Source organism: Varroa destructor, unplaced genomic scaffold (genome assembly GCF_002443255.2).
Source record: "Varroa destructor unplaced genomic scaffold, Vdes_3.0 BEIS01000002.1, whole genome shotgun sequence".
Taxonomy (NCBI): domain Eukaryota; kingdom Metazoa; phylum Arthropoda; class Arachnida; order Mesostigmata; family Varroidae; genus Varroa; species Varroa destructor.
Window position 1 is genome coordinate 25,078,993 of NW_019211455.1, and position 26,626 is coordinate 25,105,618.

Genomic DNA, 26,626 nt, shown 5'->3' on the forward strand with positions numbered 1-26,626 from the left:
TCGTTTGTCAGGAAACAATGTAACACGCTCTGTGGATGCAGTATGAAAAGAGTCTCGCTATTGAACGGATATATATATACATACACATACACTTATACATACGACTGACTGGTCGCCGCTGAGGTCTGGTGGCGCTAGTGAAAATGTTTGATATTACGACGGCCATTGCACAGGCTGGTTATGCACTCTTGTGTCTGCATACTTAATTGGATAAATAAAAGTTAAACCCCGAAAGTGCTGCTACTGATAACTGAGGGATAGCAAACATACGAACTTTACGAACAATAGGATGAAGTATAGAAACAGAGTGATTGTGGCCTCGTGCTGTACAACGCGCTTCGACCTCGGATTATACGTAAACGTCCCGTAAAAACGTTATCTTTTTATCCACTAGCATCATCATCGTTCCGCCTATCCTGGTAGAGCATGGATATGCTCGCTGCTATGTTGACTGGACAGCTACAAAGGTAGGACCAGGACATGTGGAGGCGGCACGGACACAGGCGCTGCTTATTGAAAGAATGGCCTAAATTACAGACTTAGAGGAGCGGTTACGTGCATGTTTGTCTGTATCCACGAAACAGCAAGTCAGTCAGTTGCACTTAGAAGAGAATGTAGGGGAAGAGCAAACTACGACTAGCACCTGAAATTCGACCGAGCTTAGGTAAAAAAAAACACCCACATACACATGTGCTGCTGGTGCTAGTATGAAAAACTATTCTATTTTGGTGAGACTGTTCTATTATCAGTAGATATTAAAACATTCCTGACTATATACAGAAAGGATGCCAGCATGCTGAAACGTCTAGTTGTGGGGAAAAGCATTTTTAGCGGTAGCCGCTATATAAATATATATATATATATATCGAATAATCAATGTTCGCAACGAGCCTGGTCCGTAGTATACAAATGTGTTCGCCACTGATTTATCGGTTGATCTTATCCGTGCTGTTCTTGTATTTCCCCACAACGGTTCCTAAAGGACATAGAGCACTTCGTAGAGGTTGTTCGAAGTCTAGCGTACAGGTTAGATATCTAGCTTGTACGCATAGATGCTAATTAACCATTCATCTGTAAGACGGAGTAATTATCCTCACTGCTCGTGCCATGTCTTCGGTCGAATGGCGCTAATGCTTGTTTAATATCAATAGAGGCTACGATTACAGAAGCGCAGTTATCAATAAATGTATAGGCCTTCGGACATGAATAGTTGTCCAGCAGGCGTCGCCGAGAGACCGACCTTGAAACGAATGCTTCAAGCTGTGTGAGTTTTAACGTATGCCCAGTTCATAGTTAACAATAAATTGCATCAAGTTGAAATTTTCCTCCGTGTTATATTCTCGTTCTTTCGATAACAGTTCCAAAAGCCAAAAAATGACCTTTCCTTTCTATTTTCTATTTCTTTCTCGGCATGAACCTTGCTAACGGGATCAAGTGCATCTGAAAACGTTTCAATTGGCCAACACGTCTAAAGATTTTATAAAGGTTTTAGTCTAAAAGTGTACGGGGACTATTGTAACGGTACGTTTTCAACCGGGCCACAAATCCAAGGCGAAATTAACGTCCTCTATGCTGTTTTGGAAAATTTTGTGTTTGCCTAAGAGGTCGTTTAAAAGCGTCTGCGAGCGTCAACGCTCAATGCATTGTCTCGTACATGCAAAGAGAGCGAAGCGTTTGTTTCGCCAGGCTTCCTAGCTCTCCCATAGCCGATGGCGACAAAAGCGCCGACGAAATTGATATCTAGCCACAACCCGGTTCAGTCAAAGAGTCTCAACATTAACGTGCACAACCCGTATGGTCATATTTGTCCTACCTGTCTCTCCCGGCGAGAAAAATAACATAGTATCTGAAAAAAGAGCCTGAACCATAGGCTTTCCGGGTTTCTCATTGAATTACACTGCCATTGATGTTACTCTCGGCGCCGATGCAGGCCAAACTTGCCTAGTACCTTACAGCGAGTGGGTAATTGGCCGCGGACCCCTCCGAGACCGCGTTATATTGTCGGAGTCGTTCGGCGTATGTTTATCCATAGCGTTAGCCTTCCTAACCTAGGCTTTAGAAGCATCGTACTATGTCGTCAACTGGAGCGGGCAGCCCGAAAAAAAGGGAAGCACTCACTTTTGCACTCAGTCTTGAGCTCTAAATCCTCAATAAACTAAAACTTGACTTGGTACGGACTCTAACAGAATTATGACTCAGTGTAAAGATTCTAGAAAGTTATCAAAACCTAATGTTATAAACTGATGGTACTGTGATGAAAAGCCTACTTTTAAAAAGCGTTCATTGAACATAGTGATTTATGCTGAATTTAAATATATATTGACACAATTTAGTGAGGTACGCTCTGACTTCTCGTTGATACTAGCTAGCGGCATAAACAGAAAAGTTTTTTTTTAAGTTAATTTACACTCAACTCGTGCTTGAAGCATGGTACTCATTTGTCGATTCAATTATTCCTTCAGATCTTACCCAATGCGTCCTTTCCATACGATGCCGGCTGATACTATGCTAAAAGTTTCATATTTGACAAAAGTAGCTTGTGATACTTATGTAGTAAGAGAGTGCTAGCCTAAAATAATAGGCCAATTGCTGTGTACGCCAATAGAGAACCGATAGGCATGATTTTGTTCGTCTTAATTCACGTGCAGCGTATTTAGAAATAGTACAGTTCTATGCGCATGTACTACATAAAATCGACATTTTTAATAATCACATCTAAAACCAATATATAGATGTAACAAAATTAACAGAGGTAATTTTTTTAATAGGTGCTTTTCGGTTCATTGCCTGTTCATATAGGGTTTTGAAAGCCTGTAGGCCTTCGTTTGACCCTGTCGAACTTTAAGTTTATCGTTGGGCATTCTCGTTGGAAGCTAGAGGACGAAAATGATTTCAACAAAAGTGACGATTGCCGATATTTTAGCAACTTCATCGTTTATGTTAACGCCATTGCTCTTTAGGTGCGAATGGCAGCCAAGACCGCAAGACACAACAATATACTCAAGAATGGATATTGAAGGCGCCGACTTTGCGTGTCTTCTGTGATTTATGAGACGCTGCGTGAAAAAATGCTGAGTGAAATACTTTGACAACTAGAGAGAGAGAGAGAGAGAGAGAGTGAGTGAAACTAGAGAGTAACTTTATCGAAACAAGTTTATTATTGCACGAAAAAAGGTCATCGCATAGGGTTAAACTAAGCATTTTCTACCTTGGACACTCTCCTCGATAATAAACTTGGCGATGTTAGTGCCAAGAAGCGTTGCGCCCTTTTTGGCAGACCTTGAAGGTTTCGTTTCATCTATGCGTGTACACGAATGCCAGGCAAGTCAAGCTTTCGATACTTATCACCCTATTACGGGCCTTCATATACTCACTCGTGTAATTAAGGGACCACAATCTAATAGAACCCATATTGGCTTGACCACAATTCACTGTGTCAGTTCACAGTTCCTCTAGTTATGCAGGAGACAGGTACTGGGTTTTATGGGGAATACTAACTGTTCAACAGATGAATAGGAAACGCGCAGGGAAGGGGTGTGTGTTATGGAGAACTTCCTATTTTTTTTTTTAATTATCGAAGAAATTCGAATTTGTCACTCGAAGTACATTTGGGACATCGTTTCCTTTTTATCCATCAAAATCCGCCTTCATGTCGTTGTCGTCGTTATCATAGATTATATAAGTTTATTAAGCTTTTGTCGCTTTATATGGCTCACTTTGATTCATTCTATCTAAAATTTTAACCCATGTAACGGATATGCTACGCCCAGTGGAAGGCTGATGATGCCTATTTAGTTAGGAAGTGCGTTAGCCAAGCAAGAAATGGCAGCACTGAAGATTTGCGGAGGCGGTGCGCAAGAAGTCGTAAATAGATCTCGTTTTTGTGCGAAAGTATGTAGGGCATTGGCAGTTTTCGGATTGTTAGGCCTTCGCTTCAATTTTATACAAGATACGAACCAGAGCGTTTGGCGAATATTTATGAGACAACTATATAATTATACTACAGTATCATAACATGTTACACTATTTAAAGCGGCAAAAAATAAAAACTGTTTATTGTTGCGTGGATCGACTTATGCGTACTGATGTTATGGAATAGCTATATGAGTTTGGCGGCTGCATCGCTTTTTTTTTGATAGGTTTTTGATTTATGATAGGTTCATGCGAACGACACGAACTGGTTTCTTTCCTCGAATCAGAACAAATAAAAAACACTAAGTACATGTTTCTCTCTCTCTGTTTTTTAGCTTCCCTTTCCTGCCGTACGACACTCGTATTGAAGCAAAGCAATCTAGACCGCACGAACCCCACACTCCAGTGTAAACACTTTTGCAACTAAAGACCACCTCATTGAAAACAGCACGAAATAGCTATTACAAAGATATTGAACTATAATACCCAGGGATAGTTAAAAACATATTTGCAACAACTAGTAAAAGGAAGTTACTATACAGAATTTCGCATAATAAAATACGGTCTGTCTTCGTATATATAGAGTCTATGTTTAAGAAAAGACCTTAAGGGATATAAGCAATTCGTGATCTCGCTGGAATAGATCTGATCCGAATAAAAATAACTCTGTGCTCTATTTCATAGCGCGAAATTTCCAAATAATTTGTAACAATGAACCGCATGATTTAATCTTTAACGCATACATACAGTACTATTCTGTAAAAAAAAAACATTTTTATTCATTCGTTATACGTTAATTTAACCGACGTGAAAAATACTAGATTTGCGTCATTAATAAAAAACATCCTCAGATAATTGACTGGACGATCGCTATGAAGGCTTGTCGTCTGTTTAAGTCATTCGCTTACCCAATAGAATTTCTTCCTCAGTTGCAGCCTCATTTGAAACAGAAGTGCTTTTCACCATAGCGTACACCATACTCCTTCCGCTTATCTTAAATAATGTAGACTTCGAAAATAAAACAAACGTTCCAGCCTGCGTTCTACAGAACGCGATACTTATACTTCGCGTCAAAAAGTTTAGAAAATGAAAGTTACCCCGTAGCCAATATGAAAGGCCGGAAAATCCTTCATTCATAAGGACGCTGTCACCTAGCTAAGCTTTACCGCAAACACAGTTCTATGACTAACAAAAGGCTATCCTTTTTTTTTCTATTTTCATATTCACTGTAACTACGGCTTCGAACTCCACCGTACAGACCGGCATACACGAGCAGCCTGTTCAATTGTTGGGAGATCCTGCTGCAGGAGGTCGAGGTCGATTCACAGGTGCACGGCGATATTGCACGTTCGCTCTCACAAAATGTGGGCGTGATATTACTCGAGAAGACTTTCTTCCGGAAGATACAGTCGCGAAAAATTTTTCTCCACCGCGAGTCATTCGAGACCATTCTTACAAAAGCCGAAGAACTCTTAGCTAAGGTTTGTATAAAGCCAACAGTAGGTAGTGTTTTTGCAGATGTGTTATTAGTTTAACAAAAAAAAAAACACCATACAGCAACATACGGTGCATACGGAAACCTGCACAGCGAGCATTCGACCATGTAAGCTAGTATATGGCTTTCAAAAATCAACCTGGAAAATATGCGTACTATAAAAGTATTTTTAAAAATTATTTAAAAAAATGTTCACTTGTTTTCGAGTCGGTATATAATCTGAAAATTCTTACCTATCCCAAATATTGTTAATTACATGTCCGGTGCCAGCATTCATTAGTTCTTCTATTTTATTTATATCCTCTACCACGTAGGACTTCTATAGGACAAACGTTTAAGGGTTAAAATTTTTAATAGTTTTTGATAATACGCACTGAAAATGCGTAATAAATCTTTGCAAAAAAAACTCTTCATTCTAAAGAAGAATGCCATAAAGATGACATCGTGCTAATTTGAAGGTATGACGTCAAAGCTAACTTATAGACCAGCCATGTTCCTTTAGTGATGTGCAGATCGTATGAAGGCTAGGGAAAGTGAATGACCTTTACAAGCTTTCCTTAAAACTACTGTTCCATGTGAAGGGAGAAACATGTTTAATCTTCTGTAAAGCCTTCATTACGAATAGGCATAATAAAAAAAAATACCCGACTGCCTTTTTTTTTTTACCTATAGAGCGCTATAGTGATAAACCTGTGATAAACTTCACTTAAATATGCTTTTGGAAGTTGAGTCAAGGGGTCATTTCCGGCTAAACTTAAGGAGGGAAAGAAATATAGCGAAATTGATTGTTATTATTCTAGCATTTGGGAAAATATCCAAATAGGACTATGCAAATCATTGCAAGCAGCGAGAATATAGCTTGTTTAGATTATTAAAAAAAAAAACTTTTTATTTAAACACCTGGAAATTCGGCCAAATAGAAAAAAATGCTTTCAAAATCCAGTTTTTGTAAACAAGAAAGATAACTAAGTCAGCCGCATGGAATCGTCATTTTTAAATATATTTCTACATATGTGTGTACGTATACAATTGGTTTCATGTCACAGAACTAAGCCTGGAAGTAGCATATCTGTCTGCATATATATATATATATATATATATATATATATATATTTGAGACAGATACTACTCTGAAAATTGCTGCAAAATCCTCAAAAAATTAACGATTTCAACATGAATGTACTGAGATTTGAATGATGTGCTTTGATCGCTGGTTAGGGGGTAGCTTAGTTATAGGGCTCTTTTATTCGTTGTTGTCTCAGTCGTAGGAATTGCGTCTGCAAACGATACGGCCACCCCAGTGTTGAATTTCACTGAATAATAATAATACGAACCTAGATCAAAATGACCGTTTTTTTTTTGTAAAAAAGCGTTAATTGCGCTGATGCCATACATCAGATGCTCTTTCGCATGCCTATCAGTGAGCTCGCATTACTCGCTCGAAGCGCGAACCGCTGGCAGCTGTGCTCTCCTGTGATGAATATCGTGTGTTAATACTAGAGCCAACTTTGGAAGACAACTATTTCACAGTGAGGTAATATCGTTAACTCGATAAGTTGTCAGCCGTAATACATTCAGAGGACAAAAAATCGATTGGAATGTACGCTAGCAAGAAACCTTGAGCATGCACGAACAAAATATAACTTAAACTACGTACATTTCATTTCGTGCGCGTGTGGAAATCTATTGAGACATTCTGTAAATATTTCGTTTCCTTTTCTACTTTATTATTATTACATTTTGGAAACTTCCCCTTAAATGTTTTTCCAAAAATATTTAAAATCAACACAAAAGCAAAGGGTCTTAGACGAGACGATCGTTAGGCAACGTCGTGAGTATACGCTATATGAAACTATCATTAGAGGCTCCCGTCAATTGGAAGGACTGATGTGTGAACGATTGATTAGAATTAGAGATTTTACTCAGTAGTAAACCTTTTACCAACTTCGTTTTCCTTTACTAACCCATAAATGAACATGCATGCGCACGGAGTTTTTCTTTTCGTTCAGAGGAAACGAGCGTGTGCTTTTTCTTCTGGAGTCTATTGCTACCATTAGTCAGTGTATACTACTAGACGTGCTTTCAACGGCAGCGTTACGACAACAACCTGTTCTTCAATATGGTTGTTCAAGGCTCGTGCCACGCTGCTAGAAGCTGCAGGACCATGCAACTTAACTTTACGCCCTCTGGCTGAGGATGAAGGAGCATACGGCAACTATCGCATGGAGTGAAACATGAATGGCCACTGTCTCATTCTTTTCGGGGGGAGGGGGAGGGGGGTCACCTTCCCCGTCCAACCCTATCATTGCATTGCTCCTTCCTTTTTTACTCTCGTTGTGCTTTTCTGCTGACAGCGTCGACATTAACAATATTGAAGGCGTTTGACTGTTTCGCAGGTTGTTTTACTTGTTCTGCCCGCCTTGCCGTCAGGCACGGCTATATGATCATAGAAAAAGGCACCAAAACGCCGAAACATCTCTCGATGTTTGAATTGAATAACGGCCTACAAAAGGACTCTGTAGAGCCCGCAGGGGACAATGAACAAGGACTGTGCTTTGACAGGGTAGGGAGCTACGCCTAACTGCCTACTTAGAGTACCTTGTTCTATTTACTTTCTGGGACACGACGATTATCGCAAACACAAACGCTTCGGTTCACAACAGTATTTTTATTTGGTAGAAGAAACGGCGCTTTTTTCATTTTGTCAGTAATGGTCGTAACCGTATCGGTACCAACAAGAAAGAGGGGAAGAAACCAACGGATACAGTTGAATGAGATACGAATACGTGGAGAGGAAAAGAATTGAGCGAGCGGATAATGGTCTAGTCTATCGTATAAGGTCCGTTCGGGTGAATGAGATCCAACTTATCTGCTCTTCTACTTTTCTCTTTTCGTCACCCTCATCATCACCGTCGGTTATTTGCTCTGCCGAAGGTAGGTCGCTGCTGTTCCTCTACCTGAACAATTAAGCCGTTAATTCGAAGCGATCTCATCTGGTGGTAACTAAGTGGCTTCAACTTATGGTGCCGCTGCTTGTTTTTCAACGATATCTAGCTGCAAAATCGGAAGCCCTTTGCCGGAGTGTCGTAGCAAAAAATGTGCGCGTACTGAGCCTTTAAGCTAGTTCTGGTGTATTAAGTATTGCTCTGTTACATCTGTTATTATAACTATACGCTACGCGACTCAAATGTTTGATAACAACACCATAGGTAGACTTGAAGGTGTACGATGGGATGGGGAGTGTACTGGTCGGCACAAGACGTTGAACATGGAGAAAAAAGCTTGACGAAAATCATGTACCACCATATGCTCAAATATGAAAGGTGCTACGTCATCCCATCTCAGGAGGGTTTGTTTACAGGAGTGGTAAAAACGTTACTGGCTGTTCGCTGGCCATCAAGATTTAAGCCAATCCACAAATGGCGAGGACTCCCCTTTCCTACACCTTTTACTTCGGTTCTTATCAATCAATTTATTGATTGAATAAGGAAGTTGAGCTGGAAAAAAGGGAACCTGAGAGCAGCAAGTAGGTAAGAGTTAAAGAACGTCTTGTTTTGTTTTGACCTTTAAGACTTAATGGCTATGATCTGTACGTAGCCTCCCCGTTCTCTTTCGCCGCAGAAAACAATGGATGATAGTGGCTAATATGTAACCAGTTCGTAAATAGAGGCAAATGCGTTTAAGGTAAAGTATTGAGACTGACCTTAGGGACACAGCAGTATTTATGGAGAATGCAGTTCATGGTAATCTTGAGTTATGGATAGAAATTTTAGCGTAAGATAAACGGTTTTTTTTTTTAATCTAACTGCTTTATGGGAACGAGCAAATGTTCTCTCTACATAACAAAACTAGTCCTAGTATTATTACTGTTGTAATCTATAATATCTACTACTAAGGTTTTCTGCAGCATAGAGAGGCTAATATGTTGTTACAAAAGCGGACAACACTGAAGAGAAAACACTTAACATTGCATCCATTCACATGGTGACTAATGAGTTATATATCCATATATCAGCCCCTTCATCACCGACCATGTACCACGAGCCGCGGCCGCAGCGTGATGACAGTGTATGTGTACGTGCACGTTACCTTGATGACGGGATAGAAAAGGCGTTGGCTTTCTGGAAGTTGCTAGACTAAAGTAAATTATTGCTAAAGCTATAGAATATTTATTGCTTACTAGCAACCTTCTATGATCTTTGTCCGAATGCCGCATCGATATGTAATATGGTATCGACTATTAAAAGATAATAAAGAAAAAAAAAACCCGCCAAGAACAACAAGTGAAAATACAGATATACTTATCCGCTTTATTCATACGTTCATTCATCTCTGACCTGTATAGCTCGAGACTCTGACCACTGTCGTGCAGCACACGCAACAGGATTGTCGATTGAAAGGGGCTATGAAATCAATCGACAGGATTCGGCAGCTGTCTCAGGTGGTTCAGTCTGTATACACCTGTGCAGGTAAATGGATCGTGGAGTGCTATTTATATATATGGATGATTTCTTTAAGCTTCCTTCGCATCAGTATGCGACATACGTGCAACTATCGCTGTTACCATCTATCTGTTTATTGATGACAGCCTCCCATAGGTGCTTCGAATAATTACGTCATAGTGTATTCGACTCGGAAATCAAATAATTTTTGAACTAGTTGGACTAGAACGATCATTTTTTTTTTAATATGCGTTAAATGTACTCTTCTTTATTTTTGAAAATGAAGGATTGAATTTTCGTTTGGTCAATTCAGAAATAATTGAAGGATGGCAACCAGGTCAGGCATTATCACCCAGTGACCAGACTGGGCACTTCCAATTGTCGTACCAATGGCTCATGAATCTCTTGACAAATTCGAGGTCCTGGACTGCATTAGTTACGACTGAGCCTACCCAACACTGCCATCGAGCTCGATTTCTTTCCAGATAACATCACTTTTTTCACCTCGTTCCTCTCCGCTTAGCTATATAAATTGAACCATGGCAACTGTGTGCCCCAGGAGGCTTTTTTGCTGATTAAAGCTCCAAAGTGGAATACACCACACGCATTTTTTCCAAGTGGCCCGGAGCTAATTTTTGATTTCGCATTCTGGGTATTTGGGTTATGATTCTTTGACACCTTACATCGAAAACGCCAGTTTAAGTCGACAGAGCCCCTAGATTCACAGTTCCGCTTTCGTCAAGAGCGTATTCAATTGTGGTCAAACGTTCTTGTTTTCTGGGTCTTTACATATTGTCATTTTTAACTGATCTCGGATATTTTAATCTCCCTTCTTGAAACGTTTACGTTATTCATGTACCGTACATTCGCTTAAGGCTTCTTTGCCCCAATGTCTTCACCAACCTCCGATGAACTCCGCGGCGCAAACGAGCAAAGATTTAACCAGTAGACATTGATTTTTGAGATTAAAAGATGTTTTCCTTTTGAATCAACTTCTTCTGAAGTAAACTTCATAGGTTTTTCACTCGCAAATTTCTAAAAACGGTGGTATTTCGTCTGCTAGCGTTACGTGTGTTCAAGTCCGCCGGATCAGGATACATCAAACCTGGGTAAAAACCTATGCACCACATTTGTTTCAGTGAATGCAAACGGCTTCGTTCTTTTTCTTTCGTAGCAGTATGCAGACTTTTCTTATAGAACAAGAGAAAAGCATCGGATAAACGGCAATAGTTGAGAATTAGACAGTGAACAATGTTAACGGTGCATCGACATGAACGCCCAGGTTTAAATTTGCTTTCGATGGTCAAAAGATAATTTTATTTATGAACGATTTATTAGTTAGATATCTATGTTGATTCGGCATGAATCACATTGAAGACTAAGATAATCTTAATAATAAGAAGATAATCTTTAGAGAATCAAACATTCGTTCTAGTTTCAACTAAACGTGTTAATTATTAACTCTAATCTATCATGAAGAATGTAACAATGACCAGTCCGCAGCTAGCATTTAGCACCATTTATATTTTTAAGTTTATAACATGTATACTGTTTGCATGGGGGCAAGATGTATAGGATTCAAGCGACAAATGTACGTTTAATTTGTATATTTTAGCCTGCACACTACGTTGTGAAGGGTCGGCATTTGCTTAACGAATGGCTGAAGCGCGCGTCGAGGCAGCCAATTCCAGAAAGGTCTGCGTCATAAAAAAGAACGACTATACTGAGAATTACAGTGAGCACTCGCATAAAGCTGAGGCACCAAAATCTAGGATGGCCGAATTCGTACTAGCTGCTCACTCAAAGTGGATCTGGTATCAGCACCGATATCAGGAATCGGTGTTTCTAATATTTCCTTGCTAAATAGTGCATCTTCTTTACGTGCATATGTGTTTTATAGAGCTGGCGACCCTCTATTTATAGGATGAAAGTCGTTTATACAAGAAAAAGCTTTGTCGGTTGTAGTGTTAAGTGTTTGGCCTAAAATATATACAGAAGCCACTATGTAAACAGGACTGTTTGATAAAAGTTCTCTTGGGACCTTGTTTGTTTATATCGCAAACAAACATCCTTTTGTTGCAACTCAACACTTAATCCTGTACTGTAACAAATACTAATTCTACCGATTCCAGTAGAAAGCAATAAACAAGTGCACGTTAATATCTGTCAGGAACACATCTGTCCTCACTGATCAAATACTGTGCTGGCATATACAGGCGTATCGACGTTTCTGTGCAATTGACCTATCCAGCCCCATATACACCCATATCCTAATATGATTATAAGCGATACGTGTTTCAAAACACACGTTTTTGCAAAGAAGAATTGATTTATTATGCATAGAGATAAAACACGTACGAAACGGACGTTGTCAGGAAAAATGAATCGGTTTTTGTTCGGCAGGAGTTATCTGTCCTGTATTTGTTCCTCTAACATCGCCTATACCTTTTAGATCCCAAACGCCTACGCTAGCAAAAGTTTGCATCTGTAACATCTGTGTGGCTACGTAAATTAACATTATTAATGCGTTTCTGAAATTCAAAATTCAGCTGGCCGGCAAAAATATCGAGGCTTAAGTTACGACGTTAAAGTGTTCAGCCACTGAAGTTTACTTTCCTAGCGGTGTTTTGTACGACAACCAAAATGAAACCGAGGTTAAAGGTGCGCGAACCTCTTAAAAGGATTTTAAATAAACGACCCCCCTGCAATAATATAATGGAACAGCTTGAAAATAGCTAAATAAAACTTCGAGAAATTGCACGCCGCTGCATACTAGAAATAGATAGAGCACACATCTAAAATCCGCCTTGTCGGGTCGGCAAGCACCAGTAACACTGTACATTACAGCAAACGATGCGAGGGGCTGGTTTAGGGTCCTAAATTGCAACCGGTTGAAATATTTACTTGTTGAGAGATACGATGCTGCGGTGGATTCCCGAGAATAGAAGGGCAAAGAGGGTTAGACGTTGCCTAGTCACGTTACATTTGCGACGCTGCATGTATCGCGTCGCGCCGAGCTATAGCGTGATTATTGTGGACGTCAGATTCGTAAAAAATATGCAGCGCTGACAATGACAGCTAACGTATAGCTAAGACAAAAATGGTATCTCGGTACGAATTTCCTGGGTAATGGTTCTCTTATCGACGTCCAACCCAATCCACAACGGCTTTTGTGGATTCACGCATACTACATATCACTGGATAAAGTAGCTAGCTGACTCAAGCTGAAGGCTTGTGCTGATAACGAAAGTGTGCTGAAAGTTCTTTTTCTCGTTTCGTCGTTTTCGGTTCGTACTCAACATACGTTGCCTCAGAATGTAGATTGTACATACATAATTTTATAAGCTATAGATAATTATCTACTCTTCTAATTTCGCTTCTTTTTACAGTGTCACGACAACTACAGTATTGCCTATGCTGCCTTTGCACAAAGTCGGAGTCCGCAGAAACTGGCGGAGTATTATGATGCACACAACCTGTACGTGCAACAGTTGCATGCCACTAATGGCATGATCGAACAGTATTATAGCGTGACGCTGCCCAAGCTCCTCGAAGAACTTGAAGAAGTGAGTACCTTGATAAAATAGATTTTTCAATAGAAGACTGATTAATTCTTGTGCGAAACAAATGCGTGATGTTCTGTTATACGTGTAAGCAATACTCAGTACAAACACTTTGCGAACCTCCTTTCGCTGCAGAATCCGTTGCTTTTTCTTCGATCGGTTTGGATTTTCGCACGTAAATTGTCCTTAATTTACGTTTCTAATTTTATGAGCTCTAACACGTCATAAGAAAATATTACCTGTTAAACGGTGAGATAAAAGAACAATACCAGTAGAGCAGGCAATCTATTGCAAGTTGATGATATCAACTCTCTGTCCCCAGACAAGGGTCGTTTGTATTTTTAGAGCTTTTCCGTCGATCGGTGTTGCATTGCTCTCGATACGATTTCGAAAAGGCAACTTCAAGCCCGAGGCCCTATTAGTAAGGTCATGTTGATTTTCCGGATACAAATAGCCATATGACACATACTCATTCGCATATTTACGTAAAATAAGGTCAACTAAGGCTTTTTTAAGTCGTCGAGGGTCAGCTTCCCAAGACAACCATTCGATTTCACATGGTATGCTTCCTTTGCCTGTAGATGAAACAATTAAGCTTTCGGTTTCGTCCTGAAATGTTTTTCCTTAATAGAGTTTCACTGTGTAGCCTACGTAAGGAACATGACTGCTACCGGAGCTGCATCTAGTTCACAAACAGGACAATTGATAGCAACAACTGAAAGTTTTTAAGGTATACATCGATCCAGCTATCAGAGTAATTTATGGGAGCGATTCAGAGCCTTTTCTTCAATATATTGCTGAATGAGCTTCCGGATAAACAACTTTAAGGGTAAATTTACCTTTGATGGCGTGTGTAATTTCATCTGTTTAGGATAAAGCATGAACGCGACCAGGGCATCTGCCTGGAACTGGGCGGAGAGACGGCAGAGTAGTCTAGCTCAGCATCGGTTCCTAGATATAAAGGTCTGACTAGTTGTCAGACGTACAGCTCACAAGCTATAAGTACGTGCAGGTTCATCTCCTGCGCCCCTGTACTCAAAACTACATTACAGTATAATGTATCCTCGGGGAGCTAAAACGTGCGCTCTATATATTATGTAAATGTGTAAAAAAAACTCTGGTATGCTCTAGCAACCCACGAAACGGTTCTATTGCGTGTTAGTTGCAGATAGCATAGTTTTTAAAGCAAAATAGATATTTAGTAATACGAAATATTTAATTTGCCTAGCGACTTACCTTTAAGAGAAAATAAGTTCTGTATGTACCTACTATATACAGAATTTGCTCAAAGCGAACACTTTCATTTTCCTCATCTGTTGATATTTCTAGCTAAGCTTTCAATTTAAGCCCGTCTGTTATGTCAACAAATGGTTGAGTTTTGCGCGTAAAACCAATCCGACTTTGTGGCCTCTTGTCAAGTTTGCCTCGATACCATTCGATCAATTATTGTTTCTCTGGGTCGTTTGTATTCTATAACACTCGCAAAGAAATGATTGCAATAAATGACGGGTCCATCATTTACTGTAGTTTCATTCGGATAAGAAGCTATCAAGATCCAGCACTGGTGAGCAAACGACGAAAGCACAAATGTCCAATGCCGTCATCAAAATTACAAAGCTCGCATCCGTATGTTTCTAGAAGCTTCCAACAAAAAACAATGTGGGATAGCAACGAATAATATAAGTTAGAAGGTTAACCACGAAGCTATCTCATGCCAAAAACGATGACTCCGTCATTAATTAAAATGCTTAAGTTCAGCGTTCTAGGTATCGAACATCGGGCCTACAAATGCGTTTGCCTGATTCGTAAAACTATGAGATTAGTATTAGTGCAATGTTTTGCTTGATCCGTTAGCTTCTGTGCAATACGTGCACCATCTTCCGTCTTCAATCGTGAATTAAAACTACGTCGATTTACTAGTTTAGCTGAAAATAAATTGTAATCATTAAAAAATCGTCTAGGAAACCTATGTTTTTTATTTTTTCCTCAAAACAACTAGACAAAATCCTCGTAGGTTGTAAAAAGCAACGGTCTACTCCTTTCTCTATTCAACAGTCTATAATTAAATGGATGCAGTTTCCTCGTGCTCAATAGCCATTATACCGAAAGCACTAAACCAATAGATTTGCACGGCTATCTGCAGAGCCAGGTACACCTTCAGTAGTAATTCCTATTAAATCTACTATAACAAAAATAGATAAATCGATTGCATTCGACCAGTCGCTTGCTCTGTTTATATTTAACTATTCTCGGAGAATCCTGTAAAACGTTAAATTGATGTTATAAGGCCAACTACCCTCCGGAATCTCTTGGATCAGAGATTCTTACCCCCACTTCAGGCTTGACAAATGGATATGGGGAGACAGCGAACGGTATTTTCGACACTTTTATTTGTCTTTCATTGCGGTCAAAAAGTTATAATCGACACAAACCAAAAAAAAAACCGTATACGAACAAGACCCTATGATTGAGAGTGCTATAGAGAAGCGGCGTTCTAAGTTCAAAAGGATATCGTCAACCTAAATAACGAACTCCACTAGGCCTTTCCAGGTCAACAGAGACGGCCTTCAGCTTTTTTATAGAAGGTTGATTGTCAAATGGGCCCATATCTCTTAGCTGTAAAGTTTCCACCGTACAAAGTACTCCACGATATATATACACATACATATACTTTGAACGAAATACAGCAGATGTCAGGTATAGCGTTTTCTATTACCTGATACATTCATCTTTGAAACCTGGCTAAGGGTAATTATTTTTGATAGAAGCAAAGCTATAACAACAGCTTCGTAGAGCACTGAACGGCTTCCAGCTGTTGTAAGACTTGACCATCACCAAACGAAGAATTAGAAAGGAAAAGAAATAAATGAAAACTGCGACCTCCCGTACATTAGAGCTTTTCTCATCAATTTGAGAGCGGGTCATCTGGGAATAGCTCTCTGATCTAATGAAACGCTTGAAGTTCTCTTAAAGACAGAGGGTTCAGGATCTGATGAAGCTTAACTAGACATGTTGTTCATTGTCTCCCGTTCGGCCAGTTCCTCTATTATGACTGTTAACTACGTGATAGACCTTAATAGAGGCTGTGATGTGGCGGCGGTCAGGTGCAACGATGAGAGATCAAGACTCAATCAAATAATACATTGAACAGACTTGCCACTTGTCTGGTTGAAAAGCTGCTGCTGTTGTGGAATTGAAGGAAAGACGCAGCTTTGCTGGCCTTGGCTGGACGAAGAGGACAACTTATTTCGACGGCCCAGCGCTGCAGTGCACAACTGCTTGCTCCGATTGACGTTCATAGAAGATACAGCTCCGTAGTTTCCGCAAGTAACGACCTGTTAGTCTTAACTCTGATCTACTTAATTCTTGTTGACGCCTTTTATACTCTGCGTAAGCACTGTCCCGGTTCTATAACCCAAAATCGATTTCGAGTTTTCTACAAAATAGTAAGGTAAACAGCTGCTATAAGAACTTGAGACATTTTCGGTGAATAATTTAGCTTTGCCAAAATGAAAGCGAACCATTCTGGCCGCAGGCGTTGAAATGATAGTTGCAGTAAGAGAAATAGCCTTATGTGATATTTTGGGGAAGTGTTTACTCAGTGAAATGTTTGGTAAGAACGTTATATACAACAATATGTCTAATGCTCAAACAATGAACACTTGTTACTGTTGTTTGTTGTCTACCATTTCTGCTCTATCTGACTTCAATCCATTGGCATACGGTGGTCTTAATAAAGTAGGAGAGATAACAATAGTTAAGAATTGCTTAATTTGTTCAATTGTTGCCAAAAAATATAGTAGATTATGTCAGTATATGCCTATGCATCACCCATTAAAGGCCATATAATGTTAATATTTAATGTTAATAATAAGAAGCAGTAAATGCTTCCTAAAGTTAGAAAATATTGGCTTCCCAATACGTTTGTTTCATTCAAATATAACCTTTATCTTAACAGGAGGTAGCTACACTCAGTATTGCGCTATGTGATTGCAACGTTCATAACTTTCTTTTAATTTGTAGACTTTTCCGAAGTGAGCTCGAATAAATTTTGAGTCACTGTGAAATTCAACATCTTATGATAAGGAGGGTTCAGTTTGCTTGGATCTCGATTTCAAGGACCTGAATCCGGGTAAGACACGAGTAGTCGACAACGCCATTGTTAGTATTCGCTTGTTGTTAGCCAGACTGCTGGCGTCAACCGCTATCTACTCGTTGTACAACGTCACGAAATGACTGTTCCTTACTCCGTTCACTGCAGGAGGAAATAACCAATTAGCCTCACCGAATTCTTCTCTTTTCTGCCGGATTCTCTCCGCAGCAAACGGCAGTGCTGAGAATTGGCCGACCGCAGGCCCTCGCTCAAGGCGAAGTTCAGGTCCAATCAATTCGTTATCTTGTTTGTTGATTATACTTCGCTATTGTATATATGCTATTAGCAATGCGGCGCTCGTAGCGATTACAAGATCGAAGGCTTGTCATGGCATCACTTGCCTTTGACGGTAGGCAGAGAGAAACATAGACAGACATCGTCCTCATAGTATGTAGCCTGCTTCTTCTCTCTCTTACTTACCACTCCAAGCAGGCAGTCACCTATGTAGATATGCAATAGCAGCACTCGCAGTTCTATCCGGTCGAATGAAGGTGGTGACGCCCTTTTGTATGTATATTCATGTGTATCTGTGTGTCACATACATATGCAAAGGCATATATATGTGTCCGAGCAACAGTTACCTTAAAATTTTTCCGCCCAGAAGCCGCGTATATGAGAAATTGCAGCTGGTATTCCTAATCCTCTACCTCGACTCACCGTTTGGCCATCACTGGCCTCACACCCACCGATACCGGATTATTCTGTGCTTCTGACTAGTCTTTATAATTCTTCTACTCTTTTTTTTGTTCCTGCTGCTGCTGATGCTGCTGCTGCTGCTGCTGCTCACTCCTCCGCACTACAATATCATTTTTGCCTTGTTTAACTTAGGATATTTTCACGACCTTTGTTTTTTTTTCGGTTCTGCTCGCTGCTTTGACCTCTATTGCCATCCCCATCTTTAGCTCGGCATTTTCTCGGATATTTCTCGGATGGCTCGGACAACGATCGCTCGCATATTGATGTCGGACCGTAGACGTTAATGGTGATAATATTATTGCTGCTATTCTACTTACCTTATCCTTTTTATCCCTGTTATCGGCTTTCTCGGTAGCGCCCAGCTTCCGCCGCTTGTATTGTTGGTGCTGGGTCTAATGAGACAGTTGTCTAAAGCCATTAGAGGGAAACTCCGCCCCGTTAAGCTGCAACGCCATTTTCATACTTATTACTTATACATGTCAGTGCTAGAGTTGTTCCTTCTATTGTCGCCAACGCTCTTTATGTTGATGTTAGATAGCTGTCCAGAGCTGGATGGCCTGAAAGTTCGGCCAGCCACAGTATGTTCTTTCGCAAGACGAAAGAAAACATGGGATAAGCGAAGAAGCCAGATAAAGAAAATAGCGAACAAAATGCTCTAGCTTTTAGGACTGTAGTGGCGCCGGCGGCGATAGCGAATGGCAAAGGAAAGCCAAATGAAAACCCAAGAACGAAAATCAGAGGAAAAGAAAGTAGACAAGAAAGTGCGAACGAATAGCCTTGTGACAGAGAAGGAACAATAAACGAATAGGCTGGGCGCCCTAACAGGTTCTAAAATGTAGAGGAAAAAAGAAGCAAAGGTCGGGAAGGTGACAAGGAAGAGAAAAACATAAGGAGAAGTCCCAGGCGGGGGAAAGAGATTTGAAGACTCCACGGATTCGTTGAATAGAAGAGGAAGAGCAAAACCAACACAGAAACGTTGCTTGACTATACGAACATGAGGAAAGAATAGGATCAGACTTTTTTTTTTTCGTAGTCTTTGGATGGCGATGTCGACGGCATACGCAAAAGGTAAATGAGCTTGAGAGAACAAAGTGTGACTTTAGTTCATCTCGAAAAAACCTATGGAACATGGAAGGGCGAAACCTCTCAACGCCGTCGGAGGCACACATGTGCATTCACACAACCCTTACATATCCAAAAACAAAGTAAATGGTCGAGGATCAACAAAGCTTTTTGAGCTTCGATCTACATTTGTATCGCAACATACCGTGCATTTTGATGTAAATGTTAAATATAAATCAATAGACAAAAAAAGACCAGTAGAAAAATTGCAAGACTACACTTATAACTGTAGGAAATTAGCATTGCAGTAGCGTACGGCCTTCAAAATGGTAATTAGATCTAAGTGATAGGCAAGGCCTAACCTCTTATTACAAGAACTTTGATGAATTTTTATCATTATTTAATTGCAAAGTTGGTCTATATCACATAATTTTACGTCAACCTTACATAACAGTGGAGCTGTTTTATGAATACTTCGAGCTCGCATAGTTTTTTAGTGTGTATGTAATCTAACCAGACAAGTGCTAAAAATATGCTTGAAAACATGAAAACTGCAAAATATATGAAGTCAGCGGTTGTTTCCCCTATTGTTTTTGCTTTCTAGTAACTTCACTATATCGGAATATCATTCGTATATATTTAATCTTTTTTTTTTTTTAAATAATATATTTATATATACATTTTTTTTTGTTTGTTCGTCATACGTAAAACTCGCTGTAAATGTAAAGCACCGTTGAGGATTGCTAAAGTACGAACGGCAATATCGACTCAAAATTTGGGGTAATTAAAAAGGTGCATTTAAAACGACTAAATTCATTATATGCGCTAGGCTGAAACATGTGCCGAAATATCGTTGCGCTGGTCCTATAGCTTCGCTAAAAATTATATTACTATGATATAAGGTGTGTGATCTAATTGCATACGCCACAACCAAGCGCTGACTATAGACAGGTCGATCAACGCGCAGTTTTTGTTCACAGTAGGACGGTAGGCCTCGATTTGAGCTTCAGGCTACGAGCCGTACAGAAGGTTAATATTGCGTCTTCAAAGATTTTCTTTGAAGTATCGATAACACTGTCCTATGAGTACTTTTAACTCATGTTTGCAACTCTGGTATTTCGTAACGCGTACGACCGTTCTATACCGAACGCTCAAACAGAACCAATCGAAATAAAACAATTTTGATTTTCGGTGTACTTCTATCTATAAGATGGACAAAACACTACATGTGATTTGCTCATAATTTTCGAAAAGACTTCTGTTTATTCAAGTTACTTTGCATGTTCTGCCAAAGCCGCTTACCTAGTAAAGGATTTGCAGAAAATCCGATACAATGTTGGCTACAATATTTCCTTGGTTTTCAACGATAGTTAGAAACTAAAAATTTCATATCTTTCTAATGATTTCCCGAGGGAGGTCTCCTCCAAATCAGTTGTGATCTCTATCCCTGTTATTGTGATTAATCAATCATTTTCGCGACCGCCGGTGTCATCTAATATACGGAACAGATTCTTTCTAATTGTGAAGCTATGAGTCCTTTCTGATTGTGATACGACAGCCTGGAAGCAGCGGTCGTGATGGATGATTACAGCCACAGAATATGTTTTGGCTATGGAAATAATTTCAGTGCATGCAACCAGCCCTTTGAGATGTTATGAGGAGTTACTGCCAACGCTCCTCTGTTTCTACTTACGCTGTCCACGTTTTCCAGTTTAAAAATACATACTAGGTCTAATAAAATGCTGCAGTCGTTGCTAAACGTACATGTGCTCTCTGAAACAAGCTAAAGACCAACTTGTACAAGAACGATGTACACGGGATTGGTGGCAATGAACATACGACGATAACGTTTAGGATAAAGAACTGCTATTCGTAACCACAATCATCCATTTTCTAATATAATAATCTTCATTTTCTAGAAGTGGGTTCTTTGAAAACTGATCTTACATAAAATAGATACAAAAATGTTATGTCGTCGCTACAAGATCAATTGCATATAGGTACATCATTATTATTTCGTTATTTGTGTACACCGAAATCTACAATAATAGTAGTAATATTTTTACGCTCTACGTTTTGGTGCCTTATTGCATCGTTTGCAGGTTTACTGCGACTTGAGCAACACCATCTCGAGTTCGATTCTATCGGCAACAGAGCTTCTGGCCTGCAAAGTTCAAGAGCAGCAGGACCACTATTCTGTAGTGGGCTCAGCGTGTCGCAACGTGAATTCACGCGCGGATCTAGCGAATTTCGTGCGCACTCTTAGTGTCGAGCGAGGTGCAGGTCAACATGTCCGACATCAATACCAAACGCCAAAGGATTTACATGATACCGACCCTTCGCAGCCTCTTGTAAGTTCAGATATATCATAGGTAGCGGTTCGAACACATAGTAACGTAGAACTACATCGACTGACCCTAGCCCGGACGTAGCTATTCCGGTTGATGATGGAATTTAGCGCTCATTCCGTTTTCGTTTACGGTCGACTCGACTAAACCTCTACGGAGATGTTAGTTGAGCAACCAATTAAATTTTCTGTGCATTTATAGATATAACTCAGATGTCGCATACAAGCAATATCCGTAAAGACATGAGGTGTAGGAATGACACGCATAGCGCGTAGGTTTCACCAGATGATATACACATCAGGCTCACAATGCAGTCCTTGGCTTTGGTCATATAGATTGCCTTAAAACAGCAGTTGATTATGATATTTTATAGAGGGCTTTTGTTATCTGCATTTCAATACGTGTGCGCCATGTGACAAATGTTTGATCCGAAGGAACTGTATAGTAGGCTGTAAAGGATTTCGTTCCCTTGCTTTCTGTATGGGACAGCGTTTTAGGCTTTGTTCGTCTTGAGGTCCTAGGGTGTACTAGATCAATTTTAATAGTTCGGATGGCACCCGCTCATGCTCGTGTGCAATATTTGCCGATACCTTAAGTCCAGTAAATAGTTTGGCCATAGTCCGCCTCTATCAGCCCAGATCTCGGGATACAAAAATGCCTAAAGTTTGCCTGGAGTTTATATTGTCGAGGCCCTGCTTCTCTTCCATTCATCTTGGGCCATACAAAAGCAAACGACATGAAATATTTCGAACCACAGGCCTAACGACCGATTACTTACGGTCTTCTGCTTCCCTTTCGAAAGTTGATAAATTCTTTCTGGCACCCGATGATGTTTCCAGCAACAGAACGTAACAACAGAATTTAACAAGCAGTTAGTCTATCAGCCGCTTGCACAGAAAGCAGAGGCCTGTGGCTGATGCGATTACTAGAACGAGTATATACAACTACACGTCAGAAGAAGGACGGCAAACGTCTATTTTGGGGTGTCCCTGAAGAGGGCTTCACTCATTTGCCCACTCACTAGAGACTGGAGTACGTCAAGCGTAAGCAGAGCTATTTAGGCTTTGAGCAGAGTAGGACTGCGTGTTTGCTGCTTTTTTTTAAGAGAAGGACGAAAAGTTAGCTAAATGCTGTAGTCTAGATTATCCATTTCGAGAAAACTCCCTTAAACCAATTAATGAGCAGGGCAATCAACTGAGAACAAGTGGCTCTTCACCAGTGATTGAAGCTAGCTCGCCTACGACCATTCACTTTAGGATATTCTGTCTATGCTGCTTCGTCTCTGACGGTTACCTATTTTGCTCCCATAGCCACTCCTGCATACAGGAATTAGATTACGCTGAAAATTCTCAATATGTCTTTTAAGCGCAAGACTTCTCAACGACTCGTACTCAACGGCCCGATCATTATGTCAGCTTGTTGTGCCTTGTGCTTACCCGCAACGCAAGCGTTTACTTAATGAGCAGCCATTAATTCTTAATTTATGACGCAATCGAAGCACTTTATTTATTGCAAAGAAGTGCCTAAATTACTTTGTAAAGCTCAAACGTACGCATAAAAAAGCTGTGTCATAGATCAGGTTTTTTGCTCATACGTTCCACAACGAAGAACCGTAGTGACAAAGCAGTTACGTCTACGAAAGCTTGCGACTCAAATCCCCAAGAAGGTAAACCGGTCCCGGCCTTGTCTAACAAAGATATAAAATGACATGTTAATTGTAGCTTATATTTAATTTGTACATATTTGTTACCAATTAGTTAGGATAATTAGAAAGTAATAAGTATGAAAGTAAGAAGAAAGTAATAAGATAGGTAAAAGTGAGCTTTGTAACGGTAATCAATATTTTCATCTGTGTTTCTTAGTGTGAGCGATGAAAGAAACGCTTTATTTAAGCACGTAGTGATGTATTTAAATTTAGTTTACGCGATAATCCAAAGCCAAAATCTATTTTTTTTATGGTTATCAATCTTGCACCATCGTTTAATGCAAATCTGTTAAATGTATATTCGTCTACATACTAAACGCATAGGCATAAGGCCCTACGCGTACTATAGACCCACAAAAAAGTTCAGAAACCCTATAACTAGCGTTGTTTGTCAGTACGTCGTTAATGGCTTTAAACCTCTTCTTATTTCAAACCCATGCTACCGTCATTTACGCTTTAGCGAAATTTCCGTACAGGGACAACGTCGAAATTATTGAAGTAAAGTTGAAGCGAATTTCCTACTTGTGTGTCACCAGACAAGCTTGAATATTTTTAAGGTTCACGTACAGTCCAACTAGGTCTCTGATTATAGGCTGAACAAGACCTTTGCGCCAGGTTTAACAAGATGCTCTTGTCGGCCTTATCGGTTCTATATGAAGAATCCGTTGTTCGGTTTGCAACAGTCAGATGGTATAATGAATAACCTCGAAGTGCGTGGACAATACTTAAATACCATTTGCGGCCCTCATCAATCCGTGGGCCTATGTAACGTCGCCAAGGCCAATGAGAGGTTTCTACCAGGGAACTACGCACTATATATGTGGAGAAAATGTAATGTAAAACTAAACGCCTTGTAATTTCAAATGCGGGTGCCAAGGCGCTAAATGATCGAATGTCGCGTCCTTATTGTTATGTAGGATATACTTAGGGATATTGCGGAATATTGACGGCGCTCGAAGGTATTAACATTACAATAGCCTGGCGAGCCCGTATTGATTCAATCTTCGAAGCAAAAAAAATTTGGTTTAAGCTTCGTTATCATTATCAACTCGTATAAATATCTATTGGGTGTCCAGCTTGCAAAAATGGGAATAAAAGTTCATTTGCAAAAGCAAGGAGCAAAAGTGTCCAAAAATGAATGTAACAGCCTTAAGGCTTAGAAGTAGGTATTTTCATGTCGAAATTTTACATCCATAGCACAGTCGAACCTTACTGGAGATTCAGAGGATAAATTTCACGCTAAAACCTAAAAAGCACTAAGGCAAATTATGTAAATGTATAAACAACACATACCGATGAAGGCCATCATTGAAACACCATTTAGCAGCTTCTCTAACTTAGCCGCCACTAATGTTTAATTAAACCGATGTGCGGGCGTTCTTAACTACCCTATCGAATTTTACATACATTACGGTCGACACTTATATGTATTGAATATAAAAATATTAATTATATTTACAGATTTGTGCGTTGATCTAAGCTGTGATCTTGACTTTCGAACTTCCTGTGTGAAACCCGCTAAACAATATGTTCCTATATTCTTAGACATTTTTATATATTCTCTCATTTAGCCTGTCGTTTTACTGTGCGCTATTTAGACCTTTTAAGTGCTGCATATATTTAGGTTATGTGGCTGAAAACGACGTTGATGGAGATCACGATCGTGACGCTTTGTGATTAGCAGATGCCATATGTCTCACCCGTTCACAAAGAGCGGCCTTTCTATTCGACAAAACAAAGACAATTCATTACTATGTCATTACCACGAGGGGCAAATAAACATCTGTCACTATCCATTCAGCAGACCAGTGCAGTGTCCATGCTATCTACGGTGCATATAAATCCATCGAACTTCGTAAAATGTTGAAAACAAACTAAACAAACAATCGATCTTGAACCTTAGGACTTCCCGAAAGCAGAAGGCAGTGAAATACCAACTTATTCATCTTGAAGTTCCTCAAGAGTCACCATTCATTCCCAGTTGTTCATATTGAGTTACCTTTCAAACTGAAGTACTGAACTTCACGGCATTTTAGTTTCGTGCCATTCTTCATACTTGGCTCATTCCATTCGTTCATAGGATACGTTTATATTAAAAGTGTCGACAACGTCGCGTACTGGCCGTCGTTGGCCTATCTTGTCCATTTAAGGCCACCGACAGCGAGAGAAGCAAACATTCAACAAATGTGTACTCATTCAATGCTCTCCAGGAGGGGAATGCGACCAAGCCCCTTATCTTTACCAAAATTCGATCCCACACCTAACTGCAAGGAGTTGTTGCTTCGATGACTCCAAGGCATAAACTGTTCAATAGCCAACTTTTAATGCACAACCCTTTATTGCCTCTCGGATCCGACGTGAACTCCGCAAACATCAAGAACGTATAAAGTCAACAAAAAAGAAGAGGGCACTTCACTCGAGATAAAAAAAAACAGTACTGTAAACCGATATCCCATAACAGTACGGCCTTCATTGTTCCAACAGCCTAATTAACATATAATCTAGTGACGCTACTGCTGATTCCACAACGGTAGAAATTCATTCTTCTATCCTCAGGTGCAATTGCCCTCAGCGTAAATAGACATGCAGAACATTACGCAGTACACTGCCATTGCTACTATTTGTGGGCATTAGTTCTACTCTTCTATCCATAACACAGAACTAACCTTTGGAGCGCATAGTGTAGTAGAACATTTGACGAGTGGCGGCACTGAGAGACGACAAAAAACCCAACCAGGCCTGGAGGCTGGGACCAGACAGGGTATGGTCATTGACTTTATAAGCGTCTGACAAAACGCACGGGTGAAAGTCTCACTACTTTTATCCGAGTGCACACATACGGATGCGAGATGCGGAGATAAACAATGCTATAATGAAATGGGCTTGCAAAAAAAATTAAAACATTACAGAAACTGTTTGCATATAAACGTCATACTACCGCGTACAGAGTGTTGGCGATACTGATGTCGATGCTAATATTTAGGGCGAGATGATTTAGCAGTTGAATAAAATAAAAAAGAAATAAGAGTTTAGAGAAAATGTATTGCGGGCATACATACGCAGTAATTTGTCGAAATCTCGTAGACTCGATTTATCGTGTAGGTACGCGATGTATGGACATTTCAACATTTGAAGATTATCATATTGGTATCGTTCATAGCTTGCCGCCAAGTATCGGCAATATTAGTTGATAAAAATATGTGTAAAATGTCTAATAGAGTTGTTTGCTTGAAACAGGCGTATGTATATA

At 39.9% G+C, this 26,626-nt stretch overlaps 1 protein-coding gene across 9 annotated transcripts in view; it reads left to right on the top strand.

The window, feature by feature from the left end:
• The window catches only part of Stacl (SH3 and cysteine-rich domain-containing protein), a 148,125-nt gene that overhangs the window by 76,026 nt on the left and 45,473 nt on the right, over positions 1-26,626 (top strand). For all 9 annotated transcript variants that reach the window (XM_086979231.1, XM_022793964.2, XM_086979229.1 and 6 more), the window contains exons 3-5: positions 5,171-5,393; positions 13,239-13,415; positions 21,426-21,674. In XM_086979231.1, the coding sequence (XP_086835357.1) occupies positions 5,171-5,393; positions 13,239-13,415; positions 21,426-21,674 (649 nt within the window). The remainder of the gene's footprint in view (positions 1-5,170; positions 5,394-13,238; positions 13,416-21,425; positions 21,675-26,626) is intronic.